Here is a 19,382-nt window from a genome sequence, read left to right as displayed (position 1 = left end):
GCCTTACCATCCTTAGTGACGGGGGTTAACCCTCGGGGATTGGGGGCATTGGAAACCTGGCAAACAGATATAACACACTTTCCCTCCTTTGGGCGGCTGAAGTACATCCATGTGTCTGTAGACACGTTCTTGGGGGCAGTGTTTGGCTCCACCCACACGGGGGAAAAAACAAAGGATATCATCAAACACTTATACATGGCTTTCTCCACCTTGGGTGTCCCTAAAACAATCAAAACAGACAATGGACCAGGGTTTGTGTCCAAACAATTCATGGAATTCGTGCAACAATGGGGCATTGATCACATCACAGGTATCCCACACAACCCTACAGGACAATCAATTGTGGAGAGAAAACATCAAGAAATAAAAAAACTGCTAGAGCAGCAAAACGATTCGGCCCTTACCACAAGCCCTGTAGAGAGGTTGTGCAAAGCCCTATATGTTCTCAATTTCATGAACTGTTCGGACCACGAGCCAAAGCCCCCGATACTACGCCACTTTCACAACAACACCAGGTCGCAGTTGAAAGAAAGACCACCAGTGCTCGTGAAAGACCCTGAGTCCAGGAACATCAAAGGTCCATACCCGCTGATAACGTGGGGGAGAGGGTATGGCTGTGTCTCCACAGAACAGGGCCCCAGGTGGATCCCAGACAAGTTTATAAAACCATACCGGGAAGACATCGTGAAGGAAAGCCACACCCCGGACCACTCCCCCGAGACGACAGCTCCAGCGGATACCACCGTCGCCTGGAGTCGGAGGAAAAGGAAGGGAAGCAGACCCATCGACGCCGCCACAAGGACTCTGATAACTAATCGATACTTCCCACCGGCTTGGACAGTTTACCCCCTGACCCCATCCCCAACCATTCCTTACCCTTTCCCGTCCTACCACTTTCCTCGCCCCCCTTACCCTCACACCTGACCCCACAATTTTGTGTTTCAATGTTAATTTAAACAGGGGAGGATGGGGATTTGAGGGGACCCTTGGTCTTATTTCTTTTTGTATGTTCGAGTTATTAGATTACCGACCACCCAGATGGCAATTACATCAGCCAGAACACCCCGCAGCGACTGGCTTCCTGCAGCTGCCTTCGTCACCATCTTATGGCTCTACCTGGCAGGAAGCTGGCTTGTGCCACAGCCCAAGGAAAACGTCTGGGTCACGCTGGCAAAGTCTATAGGACAAGAACAGCTTTGCATGGCCATGGGCAGTGTAGACAATCCGTTGTCTACATGCCTGGTGGGAGTCCCCCTGTCCGAAAATGATTTTCCGTTCACGGGGATGAAACTCAACCCGGCAGACTCCTGGATGAGTTGGATGAGGACATTACCACAGGCACCACAGGAACCCCAGGAATTGGACCTACTGGGGTCCACAAGGGTCCACTTTTGTATTCGGTTTTATACTAAGGCCCCACAAACAAAACCAGGGCAAAACATTAAAGACATAACACCAGCAAATAGAAAATACATCAATGAGTGGTGCAATTACACAGGCCCTGTGTTGTCCAAGTCCTACCCATTCCCTAAGGAGCTCCCTTGGGGTGTGTTTCTCATCTGTGGGGACAGGGCGTGGGCTGGGATCCCCTCCAATACCAAAGGGGGCCCCTGTAGCCTTGGCAAGCTTACGACGCTAACCCCCAATAAAACCCAAATTCTGGATTGGAAGAAGAAAAGTCAACTGGCACGCAAAAAGCGATCGTATGGTGAATTTGACCCAAATTGCGATTCCGAAATTTATGATTGGAGTGAGGGAAAGAGGATTGCCGCTTCTATTTTTCTACCATGGTACGCGGCAGCGAAAGCCCTCGGTGAGATTTCTCACCTGGGGTGTTGGATGAGTAAGCAGGCCAACGCTACGCCTGCCGCATTATCAGACCTCTTGGCAGAAGAAGAGACCACCAGGCACGCCACCTTACAGAACAGAGCGGCCATCAATTTTCTGCTGCTCGCCCATGGCCATAGCTGCGAGGACTTTGAAGGGATGTGCTGCTTCAACTTGACATCGAAGAGCACATCCATCCAAACCAACATCCAGCGGATCCAGGCGTTAGTCAAAGACTTAAAGACTGAAACCAGGGCTGTGGATGCGGTGAACAAGACCTTGTCCCAGTGGGGTGTTCCTGGGTGGGCCATGACAATCGTTAAAGGTTTAATTTGGATTTTGATTATTATTTTCTTAATTTCTGTAGCCTTAACTATTTTTAAGAAGATGTTAACGAGGAACTTGGGGAATGTTTTTGTAATAAATCAGAAAGGGGGAGTTGTGGGAGGGGTTCCTGCTCTCCCTTGGGAGGCAGCAACAGTGTAGAAAAAGGTTGCCAACCAGCTGCTGCTCTCCACCCCAGAAGAGCTGTCCATCAATGTTTAGCATACTCCCCAGTTCCAGAAAGTTCAGTTATTCTGTTACCCCCATTGGCTCCTATTGGAATGCCACTCCTCCTCTGTACCCCGATTAGTTCTCTGTATGTCACCCCACTCTGTCTCCCCCCCTTTACCCGTTGCCCATTGGCTGTTTTGTACCCTAACCACTCCCACTTCTTTGCCCTTAATACCCAGCCCCGCCTTTCCTCGGGGCTTCCAGACTTCACTCCCTTCTGGAGAGTTCATGTTCCTCGTTTCACCCTCCTGTTCCTGCGACGCTCCTGAAATAAAGCCTCTAGGAATAAAGCCACTTCAGACCCTCTCGTCCTTACGGTGGAGCTATCCGGGTCCTGCCACATCCTCCCCGTGGACCAGTCCTCTGAGGGTTTTCCCCCGGACAGGCTGGGCACCCAGGTGAAGCACGGAGGACTTGTATTTTAACACACCTGAGCTATGAAAAGGAGAACATCAGTGACTAATATAATGTGCAACATTTTAAAATTTATGCTTTTACTTCCCCTGCAAGTTTTTGTGGGTTTTTTGGGGTTTTTTTTTGGTTTGGTTTTTTTTTGTGGGTTTTTTTGTGGGTTTTTTTGCCTTTTTTTTTTTTTTTTGCTTTTTTTGATTTTAGAGTGACATTAGATTTTACCTGTATGGAAAGTCTTTTCCAAACTAACTTTTTTGTCATCATTTAAAGGTTGTTTTAAAGCTCATTGTCACTCCATTATTTCCAGTGAAAGCAGGACAACTGACACATATGCAAAGACTGGTGCTAAATGAGGTTTTAGGTGTACTTTTGATGACACAAAGTACTACCATCCCTGAATTAAAAAGCTTAATGTATCACCATCCCTACTTGTTCTCCTTTTCTAGAATATTCTGGTTTCTTGGGGTAGTTGTCAGATATAAGAGGCTGGTGGGTTTGCAGGAGCAAGTTTATGCTACTATTGTCTTTCTATTGTGTTGAGTTGGATATTTAAATATGTTCCTTTTGGTACAAAAGTGAAATTATCCTTATTTTCAGATAAAAAGAAGCAATCTCAAATAACTGAGGCTGTTAAGACTCTTTAGAGGCATCCTCTGGCAGACGTATGTCAGAAACTAGTACTATATCATTAGTGACTGCTGCCTTAATTGTACAGCCTTCTAGTTATGGTACATTTATTAATTACACATGTTGCATCTTCCAGTGGTCATTGAAAAATAACAGGCATTGATGTCTTTTATTGTAGATTGTAGGGATCATCTATGTAAAATTATGCCACTCACGGAACTTTCCAACTTACTGATGTTGCTGATCTGTGGAAAGTTACTAAATTATATAACAAAGTATGTATTTCTTTTGTCAGGCAGCTGAGTGCAGGCATTCCCCATCCTTCATTCTTCAGGTTACTGTCAAGAAAAGTCTGCAGTACAAGGAAAAGCAGATGCTCTCATTTCTTCTAATGATGCAATCCCACTAATGGGACAGGTCCAGCGCTCTCAGTTGTTCCTGACTCACCTACACAATAGGTTGCAGCTCAAGAAAGGCATCCCAGCCCACGTTCCGCCTGTGATATCAAAGAAATGAGGACTTGCAGCATCTTGCAAGACTATTACAATTCCTCATTGAGGAATCACAGAATCACACAGAATCATAGAATCACTAGGTTGGAAGAGACCTTCAAGATCATCGAGTCCAACCCATGCCCTAACACCTCAACTAAACCAGGGCAGCAAGTGCCACATCCAGTCTTTTTTTTAAACACATCCAGGGATGGCAACTCCACCACCTCCCTGGGCAGGCCATTCCAGTACTTTATCACCCTTTCAGTAAAAAACTTTTTCCTAATATCCAACAATATTGGATAGATGAAGATCTGGAAAAAAACCAGGATATATCAAGCTCTGCTTTTTCTCAAAGATTGATTTCTTACTTAAGAAGTAATTTTTTTTTCTTGAGTCCACTCTTGTGAAGCAGCCTCAGCCACCACCTTCAGCAACACAAAGTTACTTGTAATTTCAATGGCCATGGTAAATATGCATTAAGTTACAGGTAGAAGTTGAAGCAACATTTCCACAATGGAAAGCTTCACATGGGCTCAGATGCTCTGGAAATAAAGACAGAAATTAACTATCACTGACAATAAACTTTTTGCATGTCATACTATTCCGGAAATCTGGATTACAAGACTTAGACAGCAATACTTCTTCTTGCTCAGATAAGCTTATGCTTTGAAGATTTGTTTTTGTCAGTGTTTCAAATCCAAGAAAAAATAAAGGAGATTGAAAGATATTGTGAGAATATTCTGCTTTGAAAGTTACACTCCAGGAGCCCATATCTCCCCAGCAATCTGCTTCCCCGATCCCAAACCTAGCAGGGATATTTAATATCACCTGTTAAGTCCTTCTTCTTCTCTTACATCAGATATGAATGTGTATTTTGAAATGGGGAATTACAAAACAAAGCACAGCACACGGAAACCGGATTGTCTTTCACGCTTGTTTGTTAAAGTGTGCAATAACAGTTAGAAACACAAGAGGGAGCCTTTAATCACTGTATCAGCTCTGTTCTTAGATACTCAGAAAATTAAACAAAGCATGATCCTGTATGCAACGTTCTTTCCCCAGATGATCGACAGAGTCTTCAGCTAGTTCCTGAATACCACCGACCTCCTTAGGCTTAGACTGATAGCTTAGTTGGCATGTGACACATACCTCTCCCCATTCGCTGAGAAGCCGTGGTCCTGCACCATGCCGTGTCCCTTTTGTCTGCTCAGACGGCACCATTTCCCAGCACTGCAAGCCTCCTTAAGCTAGGAGGCTGATACTCAACAGTATAGGTGTGATCTCAAGGGAGGCTCTGTACTCCACGGAAACATCAAGAACCAAAGGTCTTGCATCTCTGACTTTAGTACACTGGCTTTGGCTCCTCATGGGGAAGCGGGTGCTCTGGGGGGGGAGGAAAGAGGCTGCCAGGCAAGATTAACTACCTTCTGCAGGTGTCTGTCTATTCATTTAAGATGCTTAGATACCAAAGCAGAGATGTGTGCCTTGAGCTGACTTCTGATTACAAACAGTGAGGAACTCTCACTTTGAAAAAGGAATTAATTGCTCAGCAAAGAGGTACCATGAGTTCATGCTAAGGGAAACTCTGCATCAGCTGGCATAAGATGTGTGCCATGTGCACAGAGTGACACCACTACCTGAACAAGAACACAAATGGTCCTCAAGCCACAGTGCCCTCTGGAGCCCTTGTTCTTCCCAATCACATCTGACAGGTCTGGTTCAGTGTCTTTGGGTGCTGCAACCAGCAGTGATTGTAGGGTTGGTGTTCATGCCAAACATTTTTTAAACTTAAACCACACATAGAAGATAAAAGACTGTTGAAACAAGAGGGCTGCTTTCTAAAGCCTGCTATCTTGATTTGAGGTCCAAGTAGTGGAAGCCATGACTTTAGCAGCAAAGTCAGGCACCGCCATTTCCCCATGTCTGGCAGAGGTGCCTCTGTGCTATCCCATGTTCTAAAGATACCTTCTGTATCCAGCTGTCCCTACAATTACCAGAGTGGAGATAGCTGGCAGTGGACTCTCTCTCTCACCTCTCTCTTGCCATCTCCTTCTTGGCTCAAACTGCTGAATTTGATTACACAGAGCTCACTGTGGGCTGACTTTTGCTGATGCTTGAGCCAGCTCCACATCCTTCAATAATAAACCTGAACAAAGGCACCTGCATTCTTCAGAGACATCAGACCAAACAGACCCTTGACAAACAGTGCACCAGCCATCACCTTTAGAGATTTCCTTTGTTGTCTCCATTGCTGACCCTGCTAACCAAAATGCCATGCTTGCTGGGAGTGCTGCAAGGCTCCTCAGCCTTGTGCTCACCCAGGGTCTGGCAGTCACTCATTTACTGAGGATCATCTTACTGGCTATTGTTGTAGTATTCATGTCTCCGCCTATTTAGTCATAGTGACACAGGGAGCTTCCAGGCAACCAGCCTAATACACACAACAGAGTGTATGCATTAGGTCATAAATTATGACAGAGCAGTTCCATAAGTTCCTTTCAGCATTTCATTTCACCATCAAATCACTCTTAATAGCAATAGCACACTTCACTCCAGCTCACAAATAATATCACTACAATACAGCCACCCCAAGCATTTCCAGCTGTGCTCCTGAAATTAATAGAGACACATTAGTGACTTCAAACCAAAACAGGCATCTTCATTTGAATGGGATACAGCACCACTTGCCTCCAACATGTCCTGAATTAGTGCTAGAGGCTTGTCCTAGATACTTTTACATTTTGAACCATGTTGTTCAGCTCATCCACTCACAGAAAGCCAGACAGGTTTGCCAGACTGGGATTTGAAGATGAAATGTCAAGGGTCGTGTTGTGTCAATCTGAAAGTATGCGCTAGTCCCGAGTCACTGCCAGCTAAATCCAGGAACACCAGAGTGTGGCGCTCCTTCCCGAGATAATGTCATTTTGGCTCATCCACTGCTTCTTGTATTGTCTTTATATCCTCCTGGGTTTTGTAAATGCATGACACAGGACACTCTTCAGTACATTAGGGAAACTCCTTCTATCCATCACATTTTATCTTTTAATTTATGTTCTTCAAGTTAATTATTTCATTTATTTCCTCTTATTTAGTGGGTTAGCCTCTCCAAAGCAGCAGCATATCCCCTTGTTTTACCCACCTAAATTACTTATTTTCCCAAAGTGCTTACTTATGCAGACACAGGCTCCATAGAAATGAGCTCTACCTCTCCACTTGCTGCAGTACACAGGATTATGTGATAGAGCAGTCCCCATTGCAGTCATTCAGCTGGGGAATCATGGACCCAGCTGCTAAACCACAACACTATGAGTACATACTGTCTTGGACTCAGACTCTGTGGAGAAAGCATGAATATTGATGGTGTTCTACACTGCTACACTGCCATAATATAATTGAAGGCAGCATAGCTCAAATGTTCAAGACATCCCTGAACTAAGCCCTTACTAAGCAACAGGAACTATATATGTACCATGAACTGTGGAAGAGTATTAATCTCCTCTCCAAGACATCACATGGACATTAAAAGCCTGGTAAATGCTATTAATTGGACAAGGGAGGGGAAAAGGTATTATCAAATAAACAGCACTTCAGACTCAAACATACTGAACTCTGTCCCTAGCAGTTTGCTTCTTGAAGGTGAGGCACAAAGCTGGAGTGCAGTTGCGGAACCAAATGTAGTTGATAACTGCAACAGAGATATTCACTCATCCCATTCATGTTTGTTCTGATAGAGCACTCACCACTTGATGTATGCTTGACAAATAAAATCCTACCAGCCTTAAGAATTACTATACATTGATTTTTAGAAGTATTTTAAAATACAGACACCCCTCCTGCCCATTGTTTCACCAGAGATCTCTGCACCAACTGACATCTGAGAGTTGTTATCGGGGCATTTCTCAAGTTCCACATGTAGACTGGTCAAATTTAGGCTTTTCTTCTCCTCCCACATTTTGTTGCCTTGCTTCACTATACAAGTGCTCATTCATGCTCTTTACTGCATATTACTAACACTTTCGAAACAAAGGATTGAGGCTTAGTCCATGTGTGGTACCTGCAGACCATGTTGTCGACATGCAGAACTCCAAATACAGACCTAACTTTAGCAGCAGGACTCTGCTTTACAATACACATAATAATCCCATGGAGACCAAGTGTAGCAAGTTCCACCACAAAGGTGCAGTCTCTAGGTTACAGCTACATTAGGGCTTTAGCTATGGGTCAGGTGATCAGAGATTGCACTCGTTCTCTTCTGTGGACACTCCTATGCTCTGGCAAAAAGCAATATCCAGGTGAGCACCGCATTGACACAAGTTGCACATAGCATTCAACAGCTATGTGGCAGGGAAGCAGAGTACCCAGAGACATGGGAGTGGACACACTAGCTATCTCTGCACTTGGAATGCTGCATCTATATTGAGGCACAGACACTGGAGATTGACTCTGACAGGATTTAGTCACAAATACCAGGCAGTCCTTGGTACTACTGACCTGACTCTGTACCACAGGTGCAATCCCAGGTTCTTTATGAACTCCAGAGTAGCTGTGAACCTACCCATCTCCATGTTCACACAAATACGCCTTTTTTCCCTTTTCCTGGCCTCCAAAGAGCTGGCCAGACCATCAGGGAAGCTGGTTGTAGATACACTTCAATGAAGAAAAGTCCAAGTCACAAAAGTTAGCACTGGATCAGTGAGTCCTCATGGATTGAGAGAAGTTGTCACAGTGTCTCTGCACAGCATTCCATGCATCCTTCACAATCTCTAGTCTTTTTTCCATTATCTGAAGCATCTCCACCACCCTTGGCCTGGATGACAGAGAGCTGACTATGTAGCCAGCCTGTTGTACTGGTCCTGCTAGCAAAACAGTGCCTGGAGAATGTTTACCTGCAAATCTAAAGAAGGTTATCACTCCTGAGACAAAACATGTAGGTAATACATACCCTCCTGCCTATTGTTGAATCAAAATTATGATGACTCCTGTGCTTATGCTGTATTTAAGAGTGATGCTGTTTATTAATCATGTTCAAAGAGCCTATGACAGATCAAATACATCGCTAATGAAACTTAGGTCCCAAATGGCTGTTATTGTAAGTAGGCATTATGCTGCTTGATTCCCAGGGCAGTTACAAAATAATATTCTAAATATCTTCAGTCGTCATACCACAGTCAGACAAATTGAATGCTAAACTTGGTGGGCACTGGGTGGTATTCATTGAGGAGTTATGAAAAAACTTTGACAAAATAGCTGAATTACTAACTGAAGTGTGTTATCTCTTGCCAGAATTATACCTGACTACTGGGAGTCAATGCTGTAATCAATAAAAGGTTCTGACATGTCAAGGAAAATATAGCTCCATGAGCTCAATATATGTACTGAGCAGACAGTGAAGAGTCTAAGATGGGACATCACTATGGAACTTCTTGACCTTTCTGGTAAAAGTCGCCACTGTTTTTGTTAAAAGAATTCTGAACCTAAAAGCTTTATGGAGTTCTTGGAAGAGGCCAAGCACAAGTGGAGATAAGGGTGATCCAGCATATCCAGTCTACCTGGATTTCCAAAAGACTTTTTGGCAAAATTTCTGATCAAAGACTTTCAAATAACGTAGTCAGCCATGGAATAAGAGGGAAGGTTGTTTTAGAATAAGTGATTGTAAAGAAAGAAATGGCAGCAGAAAAAGAGTCAGTCTTCACTATGCCAGTACCTCACCACTGTGGTGCCAGACCTGTACTGTTCTGCACGTTTATAAATGGTCTGAAGAGGGTAAAGCACTGAGGAACAAAAGTTTGCTGCTAACATTCTAACTTGGCATACAGAACTATGGCTTGTGAAATGACTGTAACCAGTCAGGAGAGAGATGTAATTACAGGCAGCTGTATGTACATGCCAGCTCATTGCTAAGGAGCAGGAGAAAAAATAAAATAAAACCAACATTGAATAGCAGGGGCTATTGGAAAAGCAACAGTGCAAAACAGAAGTCATCACTGTACCATCCATAGCTCGAATACTATGTGCCATTTAGAGACTGTGTATGGAAATGGGAAGGTCTCAGAGAAAGGAAACAAGACTGATGTTGAGAGTGGATGACTGGGAAGGAACTGGCTATGACACCTCAATGTGCAAAGTACCTAACAAGGAATATGATAGTGGCTTACAAAATTTCAAGTGGATGGACAAGACAGTAAGGGACTTATTCACATTATCTTCTCCTTTAGGAACGAGGGAACATCCAATGAAGACTATGGGTCCTGATTCTAAGTGAATAAAATGAGGTTGACAACATAACACTCAAATGAGGCCAGCCAAATTAGACTTAAGGAAATTCTAATGCTGAAGGTAGCAGGATGTTGAGACAGTATGATGCAGGATGTGATTCTCGGCTGTGCTGGTTTCACTCCTACCTGAGTATCTGCCTCTAACTTCTTTCAGTTGCTGTTATACATGTTCTCTAGTCAGATAATCCTGCTTGGCAGCAGCTTTCCTCACAGCTGGCAAGGACCTTAGCTGCCCCAGCTTTTCTCTCCTTTTTTTTTTTTTTTTTTTTTTCTGAACTTCAGAGCACATTTCAACTATTCTCCAAAGTGCAGTACACAAGTGGTGCTGGCCACATCTTCTGTGCATCTAGTATGTTGGCCAGGTGCCTTGTGCAGCAGTCCTGCTGTTTTCTTGACATGTCCCTTGATGCCTTGCTGTCTTGTTGACCTCCAGAGGAACACATGGGAAGATTACTCTGGCAGAGCTGGACGTACCCTGAGCCAGAATGAGCAGAGCCATTCCTATGGTCATGGGTAGAGGCTTGCTCCCTGCTGCCTGGGAGGCTAGGCAGCTACTGTGCTTCGACTTGCCTTGCAGTTGCACAGTGGAAGCATGCTGGTGGTCAGACAGTCTGAGCCTCTCTCTTGTTCTGAACAAAGAGCTCATATAGCAAAACAACCAAATACTGTTCCAAGCCAAAAGTAAACTTTTCACCATCCTCCTGGTTTAACTTTAACCCAGAACTGATCCAGTCCACCCCAAGGTCACACTCGCTTGTGACAGTATGAGGAAACACTGTGATCACAGCGCTGGGTTAAGGGAAACGCTAATCTACTTCTCAGGTGTGGCATAAGCTTGAGCTTATGAAAGCTTGACACGGTGCACATAAAATACACTGATTTTCAACTTCCTGATGCTTTCATGAATGTTGCACTGATTATTTTTTTAGCATCTAAACCTTTAATCAGTAATAGTAGGGAGAGTTTTTGGTTCTCTTACTTAGTGTTTGAATTGCAAAGCTGGCACTGTTTGGGAATGCATTTATTTTAAGCTGAAGACAATCTCCTTTATACTAACCAACCCTACCCAAGAATACAGCCTCCCCTTGTCCACTACCCCCCCAAAAAAAGATTTAAGCAACCACCTCCACCCTCCTAGGCTATATGTTCTTACCCTGCCACTACCTGGCTGCACAGGCACAAAATTGCCAATTCAAGGAACTGAATCAAATCGAATTAACAACCAGCCTAGTCTAACTGCTTTGTTAATTGAAGCAAACTAATTCATGCTAAATTAAGGATTTGCAATATGACTACACAGAGGGAAAGCTTCACTTAAATGACTATGAGCTCTATGAATAGTATTCTCCAAAATCTGGCACACATCATAGGGCCCCATTTTAAAAAGAAATCATTCTATTTATTAGAACTTCTTTCTCAAGAAGCTTTCAACAGACTGCAGTACCATCTAATTCTTACTCATGCCATTGGCAGACCTCCACTGTTGCCACAGGTAAGAAAGATCCTTCATTGCAGCCTGCTTTACCAACCTGCAGGTGAAGGCTAGAAGGGAGAAATGGTCAAGAGGATCAGCACTTTCCTTCACGTGACCTGGAATAGAGTTGTCTAATTATTTGACAGGAATGACAGGAAAGAAACAATGAAGAGAGTATAGATATACAAACAGTGCTTAGTGCACTTCTGATTAAATAATGGTAAGAAATAAATCTTGTTCCCCAAAAGACAGGCTATATTAAGCATGTCGTATTTTAGACATTTAACAGTCATCTGTGAATCATGAGCAGTCTCTTTGTGGTATTATACAGACACACACTGACAATTTATCATCTTTACAACATATAAGCTATAACCTTTGTACTTCTGACAGAGCACAGGTAGGTCTGTAAGTACATGAACTGGATACCCTTTTTTCATATGACTCACTACTGCATATAGAGCAGGAAGCATACTGCTTAGCAAGATAAAGGGAACAGGCTACAGAAAGAGTTCAGACAGCCTTTGTGAAGACAGTGTAACTCTCTTAATTTCAAATTCTTCCAGTGAACTGTGGCCTCTTATGTACATTTATTTTCCAGTAAGGGTGCTAACACCTTCAGTTCAGTAATAAATATGCAATTATTTCCCTGCATTTGTCAAGAAACAGAAAGAGAAAACTGTTTATGTCCGAGAAACATTTGTGTCCCATCTCATCTAGAGCTGGAGTAAACTCTCCACTCCTTAATGAGACATATGTTAATATACATTGCTATTTTAGCTTGGTCCTCTGAAATACTATCACAAAACATCCTACTTTCATTGCTCTCCAAACAAATGTGTCATTAGGTAAATTTTACTCTACCCATTGAGACATTACAGCTACAGTCGTCATGCTTATAATTAATTGTTAGGAATATAATCTTTGTTATGTGAAGCCAGGCAAGTTGAACTATCAAGATGAACTACTTTTGTAAGTGCATGTAATTTTTAAAACTACTTTTAAAAGTGCATGCAAAAAAAAAGCACTCAACTCAAATGTGTTATAAAAAAAAAATCTTATTTAGATGTCTTAAAAAATACAAGGCACATTTTATAAAATCAAATAGCTATCAATCAAAACTTTGTTGTATATCCCCATATAAGATCGTGTACTGGCAAATGTTAAGTAACAGTGGATAATCGCAACTAACATTTTATCCCAGCACTAACTGATAAGATCAGCTTGTCAACTCAAACAGGATAACATTATAGGTTTTTGCTATGTTAGTATTTACAGCACAGTAACATGGAAAACAATACATAAATTATATTATACCAAAGATAATAAGCAGTCTAATCCAAGAGGGTGAAATGGATTCTCCTCTACTTCTCTCTACAGCTTCAAATGATGTTCAGTGTAAGCAGGTACACAGAGCAAGGTCCTATACACAAAACCTGTTCAGATGCTTAATACATTACAGTTGCTGTTAAACAAAAAAGATTTTCTGGTAATTAAAAATACTAAAAAAACTGCACAATATTCCAGAGAAATTTTGCTTTTTACCAACTTTTATATTCAACAAGAATGTCTTCAGCCTCACTTCTAGGTCAGCAGCATTTTTGCACAACATCTGAAATGTCTTCTTTTTTTTCCCCAGGAAGATTTATCTGCTTATGATTTCTACACAGAACAACTGTCAGTTCCAAATTCCAGACTTCGATATAATTAAAATGCAAAAGTGTTTCTTCAGACTCTCTTGTACAAAATAAGTCTATTGTCACTCATATCCTTTCACCAGTAATAACAAAAGTTCATTTTCCTAAGATTAAACTCAGTAGGTTGATTTATTGGTCCTACTTGAGTTTGAAGAATAAGAATTTGATTTCTTCGGGTACCTGCTTGATGAGAGAGACACTTGCATCCTCTGTGTAGTTCGCACACTTCGGCAAAGAAGAGCGTATTTAAGGTTGTCTCTGAAGTCTTTTGAAATATAATAATAGATGAATGGATCAATACAACTATTCAAAATGGAAAGACACAGTGCAGTTATGTACCACACATACAGATGGCTCTGGCTGTAGGCTTTGAGGAGTGAATAGTGTACAATAATCAGCACATTGCTAGGTGTAAAACAGATGAGATACATGGACAGGACAACAATAATGAGTTTGACTGCTCTTTTTCGTTTCTTCCCAGTGCTTACATCTATGATGGAAGCACTCAGGGTCTTAATCATTAGAATGTATGCAACAGCAGTGATGATAGCTGGGATTAAGAAGAGTCCAGTTGCAAGTGAGAGGAAGTAACTGAACATGTCATGAGCCGAAACAATTTCAGGCAACACATCATGGCAGGTTGTGATGTTAAGATTTGAAATATATGCTGTCTGATTAACAAGATACAATGGTATGGTGCCCAACAAAATCAGTATCCAGATAGCAATGGAGATGCCCAAAGCAATTTCTGATTTCTTTTTTGAATGCACTATGGGGTTCACTACAACCCAATACCGTTGTACACTGAGACATGTCATGAAGAGGATGGAACAGTACATATTTCCATAGAAAAAGCCAACAAATACTTTACAGAGACCTTCACCAAATAGCCAGTTATTGCCATTTAGATGGTATGAAATCTTCAGTGGGAACCAGACAACAAAAAGAAGGTCTGCCAATGCCAAGTTAACCATATAAATCACAGCCGGATGTTTCTTCTTTGTTCGGAAAAAAAAGACCCAGAGGGCCAAGGCATTGCTTGGCAAACCGATTATAAAGACAAATATATAAACAATGGGAATAAAAACTGTAGTCAGCTTTCCTGTGAGGACTTCTGCTACAAATTCATCCACCTCGTACAACTCTTCAGAATTATTTGCATTTTGAACCTTATGGCCAATGAAACTTCTTCCTTTTGTTTTGCTGGAGCGATCATTCTCTAAAATTAAAAAAAAAAATGTTGTTACTGTTGTTGAAGTACAGACTTTTTGCTCTTTATAAATAAACTAGATACAGCGATTTGCTCTGAACATTTACAGACAGCCTTATCAACAGAAAAATTAAGACTGATGTTCAAACACTTATTTAGCTTCCCTTTCTTTTAAATTTATTATCCAAAAGGCAACCTTTATCCCTTCAAGAATTCAAGGATTCTACCACAAACCAAAACACTTCTCCATGTCACCAGTGATATTAAAAATGCCTTGTTAGAAGTGCCTTTTTAAAACGGGCTGTTGGGTGCTCCTACCACCTGAAGAGTTACAGTAGAAACTGCTTCAACTACCCCAGGGCACCATTTTCACACACCAGTGCCAGATCACCTGAGTGCTGGGACTTAGAGAACTTCACAGCAGGCTAATTTAATTGCAGTAGAAGCTTTGCCAGTTTAGATGGCCCAAAAATCAGGTGTGCAGTAAAAAAGGAACATACTACCTTCAGTCAAGGTAAAACTGAAAGTCAGAATGCCATGTGCAAAGCCATGCACAAATAATCTCCAGGGCACGCCACACATTACAGCATATCTGAACAGAAATTTGAACACACTAACTCTGTGCATGAAATTGCAATACAGTCCTCACCTGGGACCTCCTTCAGAAGAGTTGCTCCCTGTGGTTTCTACTGGAAATATCAGGTGGTAGAGCTGACATCTAAGGCTGCTTCATACACAAACTGCTGTCACTACAAGCCTTGCTCTGCCTCTTCAAATGCTGTGGGAGCTTACAAACCATATGGGTGAGGCAGGTGCTCCTAAATTGAGTCCTGGAGGACGGACTTTGAACAGCCCAGTTCATGACCCCTGCACTCACAGCACAGTCCTCCTCTGCTAACAGGCTAAACTTTACAAACTATGTCCTGGAATGCACACCATTCTGAAAAGTCAGACATTCACCTACAGACATCCAGCTAAACTGTATGGACATGGTAGCTGACTGGTTTAGGGAGGATTATTTCTAAACTTTCTATCAATATTTGTGGATTTATTTAGCCAAAGCCTCCCAATTGTAATATAAAAAGAGTCTTTTTGAGTACCTGAACAGTGAGCAGCCATGAACAATGTTGAAGCATGGCCCGCCCCTTTGTTAAAAAATAATTAATACAGTTCCAAATGAAAAAATGCTTCCACCTTCCACATTATAAAGAATTCTTACACAATAAATATGTAAATACAAAAGTGTGCATTTCTCAGTACAGACTCCACAAAGCAGCCCACTTTAGATAGCTGCTCCTTTCAAATTCTAACTGCAAAAGTCTGATGTACAGCATTAGATTCCTGTCTAGATTCTGCAACCTTCTGAAATTGTATACAGAAATACTGACAGTCATCAGAGTTTTGAATTAAGTTAACTTAGATTCACTTGAGCACTTAAAAATCTCCAGGTCCAGGGAGCCTTCACTGGAAAACTGAGGTGCAAGAAAACTTTTTGCCTGTACAATAACATGGACAAATCTTTGCAGTAGACTGCATGAAGACAGAGGCTTAAATTATACTAACAAAACCAGCACCCTAAAGAAAATTAATTCAAATGCCAAATAGTCATTTTTGTCTACATGTGGTGTATTTATTACAAACAAAGCAGAATTATAAAAAATAATCCGTTCAGACATTCAAGCCCCATGATCACATCAGGAATACTGTTCAAGACTGCAAAATTTAATTATAATGCAGCAATCCTAGTTCCCTAAGATGAGCTGCGAATAGGAGAACCCATAAAAAGGGTTCTCCCTAAGGACACAGCTTACAGATACCAGATACTCAAGTGATAATGAGCTAAGCAATGTTGATTTTCTTAGGCTCACAGCTTAGCTGAGAAAGATCCTGGAGATGCTTGGAAGCAGACCCTACAGACTAAGTTGATAGCAGTGATCAGGATACAGTAATAAAATGCATCATATAGTGCAATGTTAAGCACCTGTCCATCAGAAAGTGGTCGATACTATCAAATTGAAGTCATGCTATTTTCATTCCACTCCTAAGACTCAAATTATTGTACAGAACTAGAAGAGTAAATACTACCACTTTGTTATTACTGAAGTTTTGTGATCAGATATAAAACAATTATTTGCAATTGAAGTTCAGAGGTTAGGTAGAAAAAAAAAAAAAAAGCCTCATCCAAAAGTCCTAGAGTGTTAGTATGAGACACTACAGTAAGAGGTACACTAAAGTGGATGCACAGATACCTGAATCACAGACAGGACTTTGTATTGCTAGAGTGTCAGAATAGAGACAAAGGTTTGCTCTATTCTACTTTGTAAGACAAGTCTTGTTTTTATGCTGACTTTAATTCGAGCCTCAAAATATACTGGGCAGCTTTTTTTCAGTGCAACTAGCAACCTACACATATAAGGAGACAGTGTCCTGTTTCCCTGCAGTTAACACTCCCTCACTGAGCAACCGATCCTTTGCTAGGTATGTGCATTTCTACATCCCTTCCTTACTCATTCACCACTTGCCGTTTTCCATAACAATCGGGCTCTTTTCCAAGCCGAGTTTCACCCTGCTTGACTCACATACAGAGAATGCAGTTGACTTGCTAATCTGCCCACGGGAAAAGCGTACTCTCTCCTCCCACAAAAGACTGTTTCAACACCTTTGCCATTTGTCCAGAAGATATAACCCACTACATACCAAACACAGGATTATGCCTACCCTGCAGACACAAAAGTGACAGCAGCACGGAGTATCCAGAAGTTAACCAGTTTACTCATGGCAGTAATACTACCAACAGGACTAAATTGGTTTTTTGATCTGTAACCTCCCTCGTCCCCGAGAATTCCAAATTCCTCACTCCGTCCAGGCCAGAAAATTAGGCTATTAAATGGCAGCTTAATTTCAGCAACTCTGGTCTGAAGAACACAATTGGCAGCTACCTAGCATCTATCCCTTGAGAAAATATGACGTATGTTTGGCTTCAATACGTATACAACATATATCCTATGCTTAGCTTCAATATTTACACAGTCTTTACGTGTATTATTTTATTAGGTAAATAAGCCCGGTAAATGAAATATGGAAGGACACAGTGAAAAGGTATGCACAGATATGGCAATGAGGTTTATTATAAAATGTGGCGAAAAATTAACTTCATGCAGTGAACTATTAATATGAATGACTGTTTAGGTTTTTTTTTCCTCAAACTTCACTTACATTCAACAAGGAATAGCACAGACTAAAAATTTAAAAAGAATCCTAGCTTTTTAGATCAGGGGAAAAAAACCAAGAACATGGTCTTTAAAGTTTTTTTTCATGTTTATCACAAGGGGAGGTGGGAAGGAGACTACAAGAAGGTTGGAGAGGGGCGTTTTACAAGGCCACTAAGTGACAGGACCAGACGGAATGGTTTTTAATGGCAAGAGAGTAGATTTAGACTAGACAGTAGGAATAAACTCTTTATGTAAGGGTGGTGAGGCGCTGCAACAGGTTGCCCAGAAAAGTTGTAGATGCCCCGTCCGCGGCAGTGTTCAAGGCCAAGCTAGACCGGACTCTTAAGCAACCTGGTCTAGTGGAAGCTGTCCCTCCCTGCCCGTGGCGGGGGGGAGTGGGGTGGAATTAGAGAGGAGTTTTACGGTCCCTTCCAAGCCAGACCATTCCACGGTTCTCTACAAGGCGGGTGAAGCCAAGCCCCACGCGTCCCACAAGCCCTGAGAGGGCTGCTCGCCACACCCGCCTGCTCGCCGTGAAGCGCTTTCCCTCCCGGCCGGGGAGCCCTGCCCGCGGGTCCCGGCAGCCATACTGCCATCCGCACGAACTTTCCGACCCCCTCGGCTCCGCGGAACCCCGCCCCGTCCACTCCGGGCTCCCCAAATCCCAGCCAGGCCAGACACCTGCCCCACCGAGCGCCCCGCCGTGCCCCCGCCCGCGGCTGAGGGGCGGCGGCCGAGCCCGCCGGGCGTGCCGCGCTGGCCGCCCCGCTGATCCCAGCCAAGCTGGCAGGCTCACGCCGCTCCGCTCACCTTCAGCAGTGGCGGCAGCTCCCAGCAGCGCATAGAACAGCAGCAGGCACAACCCACGGCGTGCAACCATCTCACCGCACTCCAGCCGCCGCCACTCCGTCCACACTCACGACCCGTTCCACCTGATTACCTGAGAGGGGCGGAGCGAGGGGCGCGGCCGGGCCCAGGACCAGCCCTGCCGCGGACGGGGCCAGGCCGAGCCCTTCCCTCACGGCGGAGGGTGGCGGCGCTGTCCCCGAAATGGTGGGAGTCGCTCGCTGCTGGCTCCGTTCCGCCCGGCGCAAAATGGCGGGTCCGCTGCAGCCCCCGCAGGCTGTTAGTCACCGTCAGGCCGCGCCTGGCTACCGCTCGGCCGCTGAGGGGCGGAGGGGCTCCCGGGGGTCCCGGCTCTTACCGTGCTCACGCTGAGCCCGCGGTCGCCCATCCCCGAGTCCGCCGGTGGGCCCTGCCGCAGCGGCTGCGCTGTTAACGGCCCCTGACTGCCCAGTACAGCTGAGCAGCGCGGCTGCAGCGGCCACCACTGCAGCGGCCACGGTCCGTGCCAGGCTGCTGGTGCGGCGGAGCAGGATTGTTCTGGGTCACACCGGCAGGACCCAGGAGCGTTTAGTGGGAGCATTCACTTCAGCTGCCTCGTGAACACACCGTGTTGTGCGTTCCAGGTTTCTTATCCTTCCGTGTTATAGCATTACGGAATCACAGAATCGTGGAATCTTAGAACAGGTCAGGTTGGAAGAAGCCAGAGAAAGTCATCTGATCCAGTCTCCCTGCCCAAGCAGGGTCCTCTGGAGTG

The 19,382-nt window shown here is 43.5% G+C and overlaps 2 protein-coding genes across 2 annotated transcripts in view; both read right to left on the bottom strand.

The window, feature by feature from the left end:
* Window positions 1-19,035, bottom strand: part of S100Z (S100 calcium binding protein Z) — a 37,203-nt gene extending 18,168 nt beyond the window's left edge. The window contains exon 1 of the mRNA XM_053931772.1: window positions 18,987-19,035. The gene's annotated coding sequence lies outside the window, so the exon portion shown is untranslated. The remainder of the gene's footprint in view (window positions 1-18,986) is intronic.
* Window positions 12,704-18,815, bottom strand: F2RL1 (F2R like trypsin receptor 1). The gene is made up of 2 exons (XM_053931771.1): window positions 18,593-18,815; window positions 12,704-14,579 (listed from the first exon to the last, which is right to left on the bottom strand). The coding sequence occupies exons 1-2, from the start codon at window positions 18,660-18,662 to the stop codon at window positions 13,477-13,479; spliced, it is 1,173 nt and encodes a 390-aa protein (XP_053787746.1). The 5' UTR covers window positions 18,663-18,815; the 3' UTR covers window positions 12,704-13,476.
* Window positions 19,036-19,382: the final 347 nt, after the last annotated feature.

The sequence above is a fragment of the Vidua chalybeata genome, chromosome Z, assembly GCF_026979565.1.
Source record: "Vidua chalybeata isolate OUT-0048 chromosome Z, bVidCha1 merged haplotype, whole genome shotgun sequence".
NCBI lineage: Eukaryota > Metazoa > Chordata > Aves > Passeriformes > Viduidae > Vidua > Vidua chalybeata.
The sequence above is the reverse complement of the archived record's forward strand: the minus strand, read 5'-3'. Positions and strand labels throughout refer to the sequence as shown.